At 46.8% G+C, this 15259-nt stretch overlaps 1 protein-coding gene across 5 annotated transcripts in view; it reads left to right on the top strand.

Annotated features, from left to right (window-relative positions):
• PDE8B (phosphodiesterase 8B) overlaps positions 1-15259 on the top strand; it is a 225671-nt gene that overhangs the window by 139589 nt on the left and 70823 nt on the right. For 4 of the 5 annotated variants that reach the window (XM_030800342.1, XM_030800346.1, XM_030800360.1 and 1 more), the window contains one exon: positions 311-371. The exons of the other annotated variant lie outside the window; for it this stretch is intronic. In XM_030800342.1, the coding sequence (XP_030656202.1) occupies positions 311-371 (61 nt within the window). The remainder of the gene's footprint in view (positions 1-310; positions 372-15259) is intronic. 5 annotated transcript variants of the gene reach the window in all.

Raw genomic sequence — 15259 nt, forward strand, 5'->3', positions numbered from 1 at the left:
AGCAGCATTTTATGTTATCAACTGAAGATATCTAGGAACCAAACTTTAGGAGTCAGTTAGAAAATGAGATACCCATTAGGGAAGTGTTTCTGAGCCCGCTAGGATGTATAGAGGAGGCCCAGTTTCCAAAGGCGTGTGTGGGCTCTGTGTGAAAACTGTGTTTTCTGTAGATTGAGTCTTGCTTGAATTTTAAAGCTGCCCTAGGATGAACCCTGGAGTTTAGCTTTAAGAAGTCTGTTGACGTTTTTATTTGCTGATTTGTTGAATCATCTCATATCTGACTCACTAATAACTGATTATTTGTTATTAGGAAAATTAGGCATTTTGTCTCCCTCAAGAAACTGTGTTGTACCACTGACAATAATAAGCAGGTATGGTATCAGCTCACTTCGTTTGCTCTGTCTGTTTGGCCATGCGTCCCCTCTGTTCTCTGCTTGTCTCACCACTGTTCTCTGCTTGTCTTTCTCCATGTCTAATTGTAGCTGCCAATTAAGCATATTTATGGGAAAATTTGGTTCCTCTGACAAATTTTTTTATTTCCCAGCAAGCCTGTATCACTTTATTTGTAGTGCACATCGGTTATGATTTAGCTTGTGGCTGAGGAACTCTCTAGACTAATATATGAAGGCATAAAATTCTTCCTCCAAATAAAAAATGTTCTATTTTTATCTTAATTTCTTAATCAGTTGGAAAGTATATATCCATTTGAGCATTGCACCCCTACAAATTCATATCAAAAACAAGAATCATTCCAAATTAGTACTGCGATTTTTTCTTACCCTTACATCATACAGAACAATACATCTGAATGTTATCATCTGCAGTAACAGAATTTTAAGAAGCCACTATATTTAAGAACTTTTTAAGGTAATTTTGTAATGGAGGGCAACATTGGTGTAGGTATTTTTTCTATTTGATTAGTACTTTTACTACTGGATTATGTGTATTTTCACTTCATGCACTGTAATTTGTAGATTAACAATTATACAACAAACATAATTATCAGTGACCTATTTTTGAAAACTTACAACATGTGGTCTTTGATTTTTATGAAGATTTTAAAGAGGGACAGTATCTCTAAAGGATTTCAAGGGCTTCTGTGGCATAATCCATTTTAGTAGAGGATGGCAGAGATGTGTGAAGTGCTGGATGAGAAGGTGAAGCCCAGCCAGGCCTGGAGATCAACTGGAACCAGCAGGACGTGAGTAGACAGTGGGGTGAGCCCAGTGAGCCCGTGAGGGTCTTCAGTCGGTTGTCTCAGGATATCAAAGTGGTCCGTGTCCATGTGCTCCTTTATAAGATATAGTTTGAGATAAAGTCCTTCCTCCAGCACTGAGAATCTCATCTGAAATCAGGACGTTTTCACATAATACCATGAAGTCATGCAAGAGGCAAGTCCTTGGTAAAGGAAAAGAATGGCCTTTCATAGGGAAAAAAAAGGGTTCCAACAGACATTTTGCTACATACCAGGAGAAAGAATGAGTTCTTCATAAGAGCTGACACAGGGAGAAAGAGAGGGACAGGACACCTGGTGTCTCTTTCGAGACAAACTTCTGAACACAAGCAGTGCAGACCAACATTTCTTGGCTGTGGATCCACAGTAGGGGACACAGGTCCACTGGGGCTCATTCATTCTCATGCCAGAAATTGACCAAGCACAGTTCATGTCCAGTTCATGCCTTTCCCCCACCAACTCAGCCTTGCTCCTCTTCCTTACCCTCTTTCTCACTTAATGACAGGGACCCCTACTCTCCGTGTCACCAGTCTCCCTGCAACTCCATGTGCCCAAGTCCTACCAGTCCTTCATGACCCAGTGCAAGCAACATTAAGTATCACCTTCTTCCTGAAGGCCCCTGAGGTACCCTCTTTGCTTTGTATCACCCCCCAACCACCACCATCATCTTCACAGCTATTTGTGTGCTAAGCTGCCCTCTCCCCTCTAGCAGGGCCACTGGTCTGTGCTGTCCTTGTGTGCCCACACTGCCTGGCATGTAGTAGGCCCTCAAGCTGGTGGCTAGCGTTAATGAAACTGAATGTCTCAGTCCTGGCCTCCTGCCAGCTGTAAAGCCCTCCTGCCTCACAGGGAGAGCAGGCAAGCCCTTAGCACAGGACTTTAGGATGCAGGGGTAGGGGGCCACCTGCTTTTTTTCTGAGGCTCTAAATAGAAACGCCTTTACTCCCATGAATTAGCTGCTGCTCCTAGAAAAGAGGAAATGCAGAGCTCAGATACCCTGAGCCATTGACGTCACCTAATGGTACTGCACAGGCCTAGAGAGACATTTAGATTTTCTAATAACAAAGCATTTTTATACCTCTGGCTGGCTACGGTGTTTTTCCTCTTCATCGAAGGAGGCTGCAGCGAATGGCAAGGGGATCTGTGCTGGGGAGGGCTCCTGTCTGCAGGCGGTTCCGGTGGTGCGGTTTTCTGGGGTTTAGCCCTGATGTCAAAATCGGCCCATGGGTTTGCATTTTAACAAGGTGTGATGTGGTGAGCCAGGCTGCTGTCTCCTGGTAGGGCTTGCCGTCAGCAAAGATCCCTTTTCCTGTATGAGCCCTGTAGCTTTTTGCCAAGAGGCTGGAAATGCTCAGTGAGGTTTGTCTGTTGTCTTCCTTTCCTCTGCACACACACTTTATCCCCAAATATGTGTTAAACATCTGTTCTGTGCTGGCACCAGGGACACAATGCATCTGCCCCCAATGTCAGGGAGGCCACAGACAGGTAAACAGAATAAATAGAATGCAGCACAGAGGAAATGTGAATCAAGCACTGGAGAAGCTCAAAACCCAGGACCTAAGGAGACTGTCTGGGATTTTTAGCTATTGTCTAAAATAGGGTCTAAGAAACTAGAGCCTGCAGGCCAAATATGGCCTGTTCTGTAAATAAAGTTTTATTGGAACACAGCCACACTCTCTTGTGTGTTGCACCTCTGGCTGTTTTCATACTATGGTGGCAGAGCTGAGGCCATGTGGCCTGCAGAGCCTAAATATTTACCCTCTGGTCCTGCACAGAAAAAGGTTGCTGACTTCATTTATTGAAGATAATTTTCTTTCTTGGATGTTCCATTTTCTTAGGCCAGCAACAGTCTGCCCTGACCTCCCAGAAGTACCCCTTCTCCCCTTCATACACTTCTTTGGGCACCTTTTGCCTTGAGGCCAGCCTCTGCGTCCTGTCTCAAAGCCTATCTCAGCCCCTCCATACTGGTGCGGACACGAGAACCTAGGTCCCCTAAGGCTTTTTCCTTTTCACAAGGACAAAATCCAAATGCAAATTCATGGCTCAAACTTCAGAATTTCAAGGATCTGCAACCATGGTCCAAGAGTCATATTTGCATAGGGAAAAAAGGAGGCAGTTAGGGCCCTGACATTATATCAGCTCTTGTGTCTTGTTTTGTTTTGTTTTGTTTTGTTTGAGACAGAGTCTCACTCTGTTGCCCAGGCTGGAATGCAGTAGCACGATCTCAGCTCACTGCAACCTCTGCCTCCCGGGTTCAAGCGATTCTCCTGCCTCAGCCTCCCGAGTAACTGGGATTATAGGTTTGCACCACAATGCCTGGCTAATTTTTGTATTTTTTGTGGAGCTGGGGTTTCACCATGTTGGCCAGGCTGGTCTTGAACTCCTGACCTCAGGTGATCCACCTGCCTTAGCCTCCCGAAGTGCTGGGATTACAGGTGTGAGCCAATGCACCCAGCCATCAGCTCTTATTCTTTTTACAATTTAATGAGGCTACTAGAAGTTTTAAATTACATATGTGGTTTGCATGTGTGGCTTACACAGTATTTTTATTGGACAGACCTGGTCCGGACTTTCCCTCCCCTGCCAAATCCTATCACAGATTCACCTCACTTGCCCTTTTGCAGGTGACGGGATGCTAATGAGCTACAGACATCCTCTCGTTTCTAGCAATGAGTCAGCTCCAGACTCACTGAGCCTCCAGGAAAAGATGCTGTAACCAGTTTCCCAGGCCCCTAGGAGGCTTTTACCCTCACTAGAGGACATTCTGATGGGTGCTTAAGCAAACCTATAGAGAATGTCTTTGCAGGGAGATGCAGGGCCCCTTTCAATCGTTCTCAAACTGCTGCAGAAAGTTAGGTCTCACTTTCTAGAGCTTGGTGGACAGTGGGGAGTACCATGCCCTACTGAGTGTACTCAGGCAAGGGGACACCACAGCCCTCAGAAAACTGAGCAGAAGTGGGATGCATGGGAGCCAGTGAGGGCCAGTGGACAGTTAGGCACAGTCATCATCCCTGAGTTGTCTGGGCAGCAAAGTGGGGAAGGCTTATTCTCAAAGAGGCCATACATGCTTAGAAACCCTTTAGCCATGGGTTGAGATGGTGGGTTAAAGGAGATGGTCAGCCTCCCCTAATTAAAATGACCTCCTGCCCTTTTGTGGGAACAGAGCAAAGCTACCAGTTGACAGCTAGTAAGATTTTTTTTCCTGGCACAGACTGGCTTCACCAGCGTGTCATGGAGGAGACTGCCCCACAGTTCTCACCAGCCTCTAGGACCTTCTCTCCAAGCCCAGCAGGTCCTGGATCGTGGGCCTTGTCTGAGATGTGTGCAGTCTGAGTGTGACCAACAGGCTGCTCCACCAAGCACCCTTGGTCGATTTCTTTCTTGCCTCGCAGGACTGTGCTCACAGCCCCCTGAACCCACAAGGACCCAGGGACTCAAGGACTCTGTAGTTGCTTGTGCCCAGTAGTACAAGAAAGAGGCAGCCTGATGCCATCTTTCTTTTCTTCCTCCCTCTTTTGCCTTCTCTCTTTTATCCACACTCTACCTTCAGTCACCTTCTGTAGGCCTCCAGACAGTCCATAGATTTTCCCATCCAGTCCTTACACCTTCATGGACCATCCTCTCGATGGGTTTCTGCTGCCTACCACCCTTGGTGGCCCATTCCGGTTCCCACCCCCAGGCTGGCCTTCTCTTGGGTGTGTCCTTGGCCTTCACTGCCCCCATGCCTTTACTGTCCCCACATTTGCCCATTTCTGTTTCTCTCGCCCCTTACCTTTCTAGGGGTGGTGTGGCCAATGGGCCTTCTCATGATTTGGGGCCTTCTCCTCCAGCTTCTGGCAAACCATGATCCTTAGCACTAACAGAGTCTAATATCTCATGGCATTCTCAGCAGAACTGAGAGAAGAGGGTGGCGGGGCTTCTGTTCATTGCTAAGTAGTGATAAAAACAAAATTTCAATTTGTCCGAAATTCCCAGTACTTGGCTCTTTTACATGCTTTTAAATGGTGTGGACGTTTTGTTGCTTCCCTGTCCTTTAGGACTCAACTCAGCTTCTCCTCCCTCCAAGAAATCTTCCAAACCTTTCAGCCCATGTCTCTACCCTGCATAGAGGGAGCAGGGACACTTTTTGTCTGCACCACCCATTGGATCATTAATCTTATGCTACTTTGGGTGAGTTCTCGCCTTAGGGCGGGGACTGTGGGTTATGCCTTTTCATACTTGCTACTATGTATGCCCCATAGACATCAGGAAATTATTTTGAAAACTAGTTTTTACTCCTTAACACAATAACCTTTGGATGGCATAGGAAATTAAAGATGCAGCTTCTGTCTTATCCCGAATTCTTATTCCATGTAGAGTTGATCTATATGTAGCCAATACATGTCTCACATGGTGTTACAAAGAATAGTTTCTGTACTCTTCCAAGGCACACATCCAAGTGTGACTTCTTTTTTTAAAAATTGGAGAAAAAGGCTACTGCAACTGAAAACATGACTGCAGTTATCTCTAAAAGCAGCTAGTCACAGAAATATATTTTATGTAATTGGAATATTACTATGATACAGACTTTGTACATGTGCACCTTATTTGTGTGCCCCAAAATATTTATTGACATATTTGGTAAAGCCACAAGGTAAACAAAATTATCCAAATTTTTCCATTTAGCTTTAGTACATATTTACAAGAATCTATTTAGAGAAAGGCCTCCGATGTTGCGAAACCACATTTTTTTTTCCTGAGAAACCACGTTTGGAACAGCCAAACCCTGAGCAGACATGAATGGAATACCTGCCACACGTCAGGGACTGTGGGAGGCTCTGAGGGCACAAGATAAGCAGGGGCTTGCAGCAGGGAGGAGGGGACAGGGGTGGGGGTATTGAGAATCCAGCTGTAGGATTGTGTGCTTGAGAAGTCTTGGCTCAGAGGAGGGAGAGACCACTTCACGCCTGGTGGTGATGGTGGCTGCTGGAGGTGATCATGCCAGGCTCTGTGAAGTTCCAGAGCATCTGAAGCTGAGAGGGGGCTCTCTTGGCTTGCGAGGGAAAGGGTAAACCTAGAACATTCTGGGCATGTGCACCTACACTGAGCATGATGTGAGAGGAGGCTGCCTAGTTTCAGGTAGACACAGGTGCCCTTTGTCCTGGCAGAGAAGCTTACCCTCATGGCCTGCAGGACAGCAACCCGGGGGGATGTCTGCCCTGCATGGATGGGGTTTCTTTGACCCGTCTGTTCTCTCATTCTGTCCTCTCTGCTACATCAAGGATGTTTATAAGACAATGGATGTTTGTTTATAAGGTATCCCTGTGGTGGGGATAAGTGGGAGGTGGAGGATGGGAAAATCAGAGGGGAAGAAGCTCTAGGTCTGAGCTGGAAATAAAGTGTCTCTTTGTGTGAGACCGGTAATGCCTGCTCACCAGTATTAACCAGCTTCAGCAGGGATACCCCCACCCCACCTCACCCTTAGCCGAGCCTCAGTCCTGGAGGCCTAGACATAGAGAAAAAATAATTTGACTTAAGAAAAGTAAGATAGCATGCCAGGTGTGGTGGCTCACGCCTATAATCCCAGCACTTTGGGAGGCCAGGGCGGGCAGATCACGAGGTCAGGAGTTCGAGACCAGCCTGACCAACATGGTAAAACCCTGTCTCCATGAAAAATACAAAAATTAGCCAGGCGTGGTGGCGGGCACCTGTAATCCCAGCTACTTGGGAGGCTGAGGCAGGAGAATTGCTTGAACCCGGGAGGCGGAGGTTGTAGCGAGCCAAGATCATGCTGTTGCACTCCAGCCTGGGTGACACAGCGAGACTCCGTCTCAAAAAAAAAAAAAAGAAAAGGAAAGTATGATAGGTTTGGTAATGAGTGATGAACAGACATAGCTGAGCTATTTCTTAAAAATTAATGTTATCTATTCATCTCTAATGCATTGAAGACCGCTAGGATTTAAAGAGGAGTATTATGTTGGCCTTTGAGAGGAGGGTTTTTTCCCCATAAGTTTAACTAAAATTCCAAAGGTTGCACTTCTACATGACTTGTGTCATTCTGACTATTACAAGATTCTGCTCACTCCGGAGGCTTGTACTAATTAAGCCCAAGAGACTTACAGTACCTTAGGCCTGACTTCCATTAAAGTTTTACTTATGTACCAATTTTTAGGTCACTTATGGGTGTTAGCACTCTATGGAAATTTTTTTTTCCAAAGCAACAGTTGGTGGCTGACTTTTCAGAAGGAATTATTCACCTCACATGAAGGAATCAGTTTCTGGCATTTTGCTCAACCTAAATCATCCATTCAGTGAGCGTGCAGTGCCTGCTGGCACTTGGCTCAGTGGAAGATACAGGATGGATGAGACTGAAGTCACTCCTTGCATATGCTCTCACTAGAATAGAATCCCTGGCTTGGCTAATGGGACCCCCATTTACCCAGTCACCCCCATCCTAACCTGGGAACCACCTTTAGCATCCTTGCTTTCCTGAGCCCACTGCATGCATCCTAGAAGCCACTTAGTTCCAAAGATGATGTCTTCGTAACAATCCTTGACTCCATGCCCACTTCCCCACCCCACCACCACTTCCTTCAAGCCATTATGACCTCTCATCCTACAGAGCCTCATGACTGCTCCCTCTGCCTCCTTGTAATGTGTGCTGGAGCCAGTTCGTACCGACTTGTGAAAACTGATTGTTTAATTTTCTGGAATTTTGTGATTTAGTGTTAAACCGGCCATTATTAAAAATTAAATTATATAAGCATGCATTTAAGCAAATTTTATTTGTAAGAAGTAATAAGTATTTACAATCCATCCCTTCCCAAGCACATAACTATATTTTACTATCATATGTGCTCTTGACATTTGTACGTCTGTTTTATCTGTATTATGGAAATGCCAGACAAAGCTGTGCCCTGCACACATCTTCCCATTTCCACGTCCGGTGACATCATTCTGGCAGCTTTAAACAGCCATGAAGGGAGTATTTTTAGATCAAGAAAATTGGCAAACTCTACAAATCAGGACTTTTTTTTTATTGATTTTTCTAGACTTAAAAAAAAGATGAAGAAAATGTTAGTAATACAGGATAAACTTAAATGTATATCATGTCTATAGTAGTTTCATTGTGAATAACACAAAAATATCAAGAATGATTCCCCCAGTATTTACAAACTATTATTTGATTCAACAAAGAAGTTCCTCACGTCACTGACAAATGAGTGAAATTTCTATGTACATCTTAATTATTTGCCTTTCATCTTACTTTTTTTTTTTTTGAGATGGAGTCTCGCTCTGTTGCCCAGGCTGGACTGCAGTGGCACGATCTCGGCTCACTGCAAGCTCCGCCTCCCAGGTTCACGCCGTTCTTCTGCCTCAGCCTCCAAAGTAGCTGGGACTACAGGCGCCTGCTACCTCACCCGGCTAATTTTTTGTGTTTTTGGTAGAGATGGGGTTTCACCATGTTGGCCAGGATGGTCTCGATCTCCTGACCTTGTGATCCACCCGCCTCGGCGTCCCAAAGTGCTGGGATTACAGGCGCGAGCCACCATGCCCGGCCCTCATCTTACTTTTTGATGTAAATGAAAATATCAACTAACATTTATGCCAAGACTCCACTCATTCATTAACTGTAACCATAAATTGGCTGCTGATACAAGAGGTCAAAAAAAAAAAAAAAAGATTGCTGATCAAATCCCAGCAAAAGCATTTTGTGGGAATCCACTGGCTGCATAGACTCTACAACCAAGAGTGCCTTATATTTGAATATTGTTTTGAAATTGTGTGTTATACATTCTTTGTATTAGGGATTGAGAAATTTCTTTTTTTTTTCTTTTTTTTTTTTTTGAGACGGAGTCTCACTCTGTCACTGGAGCGCAGTGGCGCGATCTCGGCTCACTGCAAGCTCCGCCTCCCGGGTTCACGCCATTCTCCTGCCTCAGCCTCCCGAGTAGCTGGGACTACAGGCGCCTGCCACCACGCCCGGCTAATTTTTTTTTGTATTTTTAGTAGAGACGGAGTTTCACCATGTTAGCCAGGATGGTCTCGATCTCCTGACCTCGTGATCCACCCGCCTCGGCCTCCCAAACTGCTGGGATTACAGGCGTCAGCCACTGCGCCCGGCCGGGAAATTTATTTCTTAAAGGGCCAGATAGTAAACATTAGGCCTTATGGTCTCTGTCAAACTACTTAGCTCAACTCTGCCATTGTAGTGGGAAAGCAGCCATAGATGATATATAAATGATGGGCAAGGCTATGTTCTAGTGAAATTGTATTTACAGAAACAGGTGGCCGGTTCATACCAACTTGTGAAAACTGATTGTTTAATTTTTTGGAATTTTGTGATTCAGTTGTTAAACCAGCCGTTATTAAAAATTAAATTACATAAACATGCAATTAAGCAAATGTTATGTTTAAGAAGTAATAAGAACAGCCCATCCCTTCCCAAGGACATTACTATGGTTCACTATCATGTCAGTAATGTCAAGAGAATACATGATGGTAAGCTATAGTAATGTGCTATGTGGCCATATGCTAAATTATGGCCTGGGCCATAATTTCCTGACCTCCGCTTTATATCAGTAAAATGTATATTAAACTTATGTTCAGCTATCGTTGCTTTTTCAGCAAGCTGGTGGTTAAACCCTTAGCAGCACACTGTTGACTACTATCCCATCTGGTCCCCAGTCCTCATTCTGAAGGGCTCAGTGGTGGTTCCTCATCACTGACTAAACCGTCATCAGGCATCTTTGAGGAGCACACTCCTGCCTTCCTGCCCCGCTTTCCCTGCCACCTTCCCAAGCCACACTAGGCTGTTTGTCGTTCTCTGGACATGCCAGGCTTGGCCATGCCTCTGTGTGTCGCTCCCTCTGTCTAGCGTGCTCTTCCTTCCTCCTGTCCTCCTGGACAACTCTTGGTCCCCTGACCCAGGTCAGGAGCACCCTCTGTGACTGCCCCCGGCCACCTCTCTCCTCCTCCCCACTGTGGAGTGGATTTGGCACTGACCACACTATCACTGCTCAGCCTGACCAGACCCTCCAGGGTAGCATCATGTCTTGGTCCCTGTGTCCCCATCTCCCACTTATGCTGCTGAATGCACTTAGTAAAGATTTGATCAGTGGAGCTTATGGAAGAGCCTATGTTTTAATAATCCAAGTAAGATGTCTTTCGTGTTGATACTTTGTATCTGTTACTCTGCAAGTGCATTTCATACATTAACTCCTGCAATCCTTACCACACCTCTAGGAGGGAGATACTAGGCTCCCCTTTCTACAGATGAGGAAACTGAGGCTTGAAGTGGTCAAGAAACCTGTCCAGGTTTCACATGGGATGCGTGTGGCAGAACCAGGATTGTAACCCTAAAGGAGTTAGCAATATGGAAATAAAGGAAGCACAAGTGTATCTTAGGAGAATTCATAAGAGAAAGGCTTCCCTTGCTTGGGAAGTGAGGGGATGACTTCATGGAGGAGGTGTTGACTGACGTGGGTTTGAGCAGTGGATAGAATATGTCATTGTAGGCCGGGTGCGGTGGCTCATGCCTGTAATCCCAGCATTTTGGGAGGCCGAGGTGGGCGGATCATGAGGTCAGGAGTTTGAGACCAGCCTGGCCAACATGGTGAAACCCCATCTCTACCAAAAGTACAAAAAGTAGCTGGGCATGGTGGTGGGTGCCTGTAATCCCAGCTTCTCAGGAGGCTGAGGCAGGAGAATCACTTGAATCCAGGAGGCGGAGGTTGCAGTGAGCCAAGATCCCGCCATTACACTCCAGCCTGGGTGACAGAGCAAGACTCCATCTCGAAAAAAAAAAAAAAAAGGGAATATGTCATTGTAGGGAGAGGAATCCTCTCAAAAGTGAAAAGCCAACGAAAGGCAGGACAGGAGATAATCAAACATGGCTGGACCCCTCGAGTAGGGGAGCTTGAGCTGAGGGTACAGTTGGTGCCCGGATGCTCAGCTGCCCACCTGGCTTGGCCTGGCTTCCTCCACAGTTCATACTCTACCTCCAGGTGCTTCAGGGTCCACAGCCACCCTGGTGGGTGTTTGGACTGAAGTAGATCATGCTGTGTGGATGGGCCTGTTTATATGATGTGCCATGGAAGGGAGTGGCAGGTGGGCAGCTTGGAGGCATGAGTGAAAAGCTAAGAGAGTGAGTTAGCTAACTGCATCCCTACAGAGAAGCCTGGGTCTCTTTTATGGAAAACTGGAGGCCCAGACCTGCATAGCTCCTTGAAGGCCATGAGAGCACCTTGTCCAGGAGTGGGCATGGTTGGGCATGCAGTAATGTAAATGGAGTAGTAGATGTCAGCTCTGACTGCAGCATTTCAGTTCAGCTTTCTACCACACTTTGGAGGTATGCAGCCAGCTGCACCTAAAACCCAGCCATTGTACCACCTGCTTCTTTGTCTATAGGACCCTTTATTTCTACCATGGTCAAAGCAGTGTTCATCACATAAGATTGGACTCAAGCGTCTGGGCCTTCGCTTATGTGGTGCCTCATTTAAATAATTTCTAAGAACACAATTCCAAGAGGTATGGTTTCCTCTAGTGCCATTGCTGGAAAAAGAAGTGAGGAGGAGGAAGAATTTTGAGTGTTCTTCCTTCCGCTTCTCACCCTGTTTTGCTGAAGGCTAGGTTTCCTGGGTGAGATTTCAGAGCCCAGCTCCAGGAAACTGAAGAAAGTATGCATTTACTCATCCTGACCAGCTGTCCCTAAACCCAGAATCACCATGTAAGGAGTGGCTTCAATGGTACTTTTCCTCATTATTTGTTAGTCAAACAAGATGGCTGCAGGATGGGAGGCTGAACAGCTGCAACGTATGTACTCGAGGATCTGGGGAGGAAGAAAAGGGCTAGGTCTCAGTGGGTGCCATTCATTCTGCAAGTGCCTATTGAGCACTTTCATAGCAAACACAACCCTGAACTACGGCACGATGAAGAGAAAGCACGGGGGAGCCTGCTCTCAAGCTGCTTTAGGTCTAGTAGAGGTTTGTGAGAAGGTTTCAGATCACTGGAACTGTTGAAAAGAGTTTAAGTCTATTCGCAGAGCTGTGGCCCGCAAGTTACAAAGGAAGCAAAAGGCAGATTCGTAAGAAGCCAGTTGTAATCCGTAGGGAATACTGGACCTGTCTGATGGTGGAAATCCCTACAGGAGGAATGTTCACATCCACCCACTGGTGCTAGGGAACAGCAGCCCCTTCAGCACCTGTGTTCAATGAGGAGGAGTGTGGAAGGGCTAACACAGTGGCTCCCAACCTTGGCTGCACATTGGAATCACCTGGAGAATTATCAAAGCAAACAACAACAAAAACAGGGGCTCTCATAGATCGGGTCTGGGGTGCAGTCTGGGCATGAGGATTTCTGAGAGCGTCCCAGGGGATTCCGATGTGCTACTGAGGGTGAGAACCACCAAATTTCTGAGTGAATTAGATCTGGCGTGATCATGTTATGTTAGGCTAGGGAGCTTTCCTGCTGGACGTCTTGGAGGGGGACAAGACTGATTTGACCAAAAACTCACGTTAGGGCAGGTTGATAGAAGGACAGCCTTTGTATAATTCTCACAGGGAAGACCAGGCCTCTGTGGAACTGCCAGGGGTAGGGACCATGCCTTCATCATCATTATCTTATATCTGCCTCCTAGGTCCTGGCACACAGAAAATATCTATTGAATAAATACTTGCATCCAGGCAGAGAGAAGCCATGGTGTTTGGGTAGCAGCAGTGGTTTCTGAGAGACAGGGGCCTGTGTGTGCCCTTCCTCAGGCTTTGTCAGGGCCAGGGAGCTTGGAGCATAGCTCCATATGCTTCCAGAGCAGCCAGTGGCCCAAGAGAAGGCTGACCTGGGCAAAGCTGCTCTCCTGTCTGGACTCAGAGAGCACTGTGATGATGTGGCTCTGCCTGTCTTGTCAGCCATGTTTCCGGCACTTAGCACGAAGCCTGGTGCACAGGAGGTGCTTCCGAAGGGGTAGATGATGTGCCAGGCAGTCAGCCCTCTTCCTGGAACTGGCTTCAGGCTTCTCTATCTGCAGGGCCTAACCTGAAGGCAATTTACTTCCTGATTACAGTGAGATTTGGGGACAAATGCAACAAAAATTCATTCCAGAGTCTACATCCCAAGCCCCATTATCTGATTCACCTGACAGGTTTTTGGGTTTGTTTGTTTTTTTCATGTCTCTTGCACATTAGTGTTTTATGGTTTGACATTTGATAGGGGAAGTAATAGTGTGAGTGGGACTTATATAGTTTCCTGCTTTAATTGAAATTAGAAAAATTCACCCAACATCCTTTAGGCTATGAGAACTTTGGTTTAAAAAAAAAAAAAAATCTTCAATAGATCATCGTCCCTGTGACGCTGCACCACCAAAACTCCAAGTCTTGTTTCTCTGCCTGTCACTACTGGGCTCTCAGGAGATGCAGCAAACAGCTGCCCCCTTTAGCCACATAAGCACAATGTTCTGGGTAAGATCCAAAGCATGTGCCAGGGTATCACCGTGGGGTGAGAGTCCAGAGACAGCAGTTGTTGAGTAGGCCCTGGGGGGTCGGTCAGCTGTGCCAAGTGGTCCAGGCTCAGGCAGGGGCAGCTTTTTGCATTAGAGGGTAGATCACCACTGCTCCACCGCTGTCAGGGGCTCTTCCTCTGTGCCTAAGAACCTTGTCACCTGTGCTTGGGGAACTCACTGCCATGGAAACAAAGCCTCGTGGGTGTGCGGGGGTCTGCCTGGCCTGCAGCAGCTCCATGAGGCCAGAGCAGGGCCTGTGTATGTTCTTTCATCTTCTGATGAATGTTGTCCCTCAGAGGGAATTGTCTGAACAGTGGCCCCAGAGACATGTTCTGTATTAGGAATTTAAAGTGACATTAAAAACTGCAACATCTTTAAAACATCCAACCAAAGTTTCTAGGGGCTTCGGGGCTCTAGGCCTTGCTCCTGGATGGCAGCCCCCTGGTGGCCATCAAGGGCACTTTGGTGCAGATGTCTCCTGGGGCATCTGTGCAGAGAATGTGCAAGGTGAGGCCCAAGTAGGCCCTCCAGAGGCAGAAGCTGATGGGGACCAAGGGGGTCCAGGTCCCTTGGGGCCTCTCAACTCATTAGCTTCTATGAGGCCAACAGGGTAAAACTGTTGGGAAAAAGGACCTTTCAAAAATTCTTTTTAGACAATGTGGGCTGTTATTTGTAAACTTACAAAGAGAAGGGTATGCTAAAACATTGTTTTCTCAAAACACACACACACGCACACACACACACAAATGTCTTCACATAAAAAGGAAAGGAAAGAGAAACTTCCTCACTGTCTTCAGAATTCATTTTCTCCTTACACAGCTGCTGAAGGTGAGCGGCGTTGTGATGAATTCCTGGGGTGCACTCTGGTTCCACTTGGTTCAGTGGTGGAGAGTGGAGAAGCAGATGCTGCAGCCAGTGAGTGTCGTCCCTTGTGGAGTGGCCAGTGCAGGAGTTATCCCTTCCCCTTTTATTTGAACTAATCTGGGGCCGAAAGCACACTTTGCAGCTAGTCTTCCTGGCAATGACCTTGACCTTTGATCTGGAAATACCAACTGGAAGCCTGGGGAGTTCCTTTTCTTTTTCTCTTTTTTTTTTTTGACAGAGCCTCGCTCTGTCACCAGGCTGGAGTGCAGGGGCGCAATCTCGGCTCACTGCAACCTCCGCCTCCTGGGTTCAAGCGATTCTCCTGCCTCAGCCTCCCAAGTAGCTGGGACTACAGGCACGCACCACCATGCCCTGCTAATTTTTGTATTTTTAGTAGAGACGAGGTTTCATCATGTTGGCCAGGATGGTCTCAATCTCCTGACCTCATGATCTGCCTGCCTCGGCCTCCCAAAGTGCTGAGATTACAGGTGTGAGCCACCATGCCTAGCTGGGAAGTTCTACCTTTTTCTAAGGCTTCCAGCAACACTGAGTCACAGACCTGGGTGAGGCATCTGTGCTTGCAGCGTTCTTCACAAAAGCCCCCCACTTGTTCTCAGTCCTGAACTGGCTCCCCTGGCCATCTCTCTGGCATGTGATTGTTGGGGCCAATGAGGCTGGCGTGGCCT

The sequence above is a fragment of the Nomascus leucogenys genome, chromosome 2, assembly GCF_006542625.1.
Source record: "Nomascus leucogenys isolate Asia chromosome 2, Asia_NLE_v1, whole genome shotgun sequence".
Taxonomy (NCBI): Eukaryota; Metazoa; Chordata; class Mammalia; order Primates; family Hylobatidae; genus Nomascus; species Nomascus leucogenys.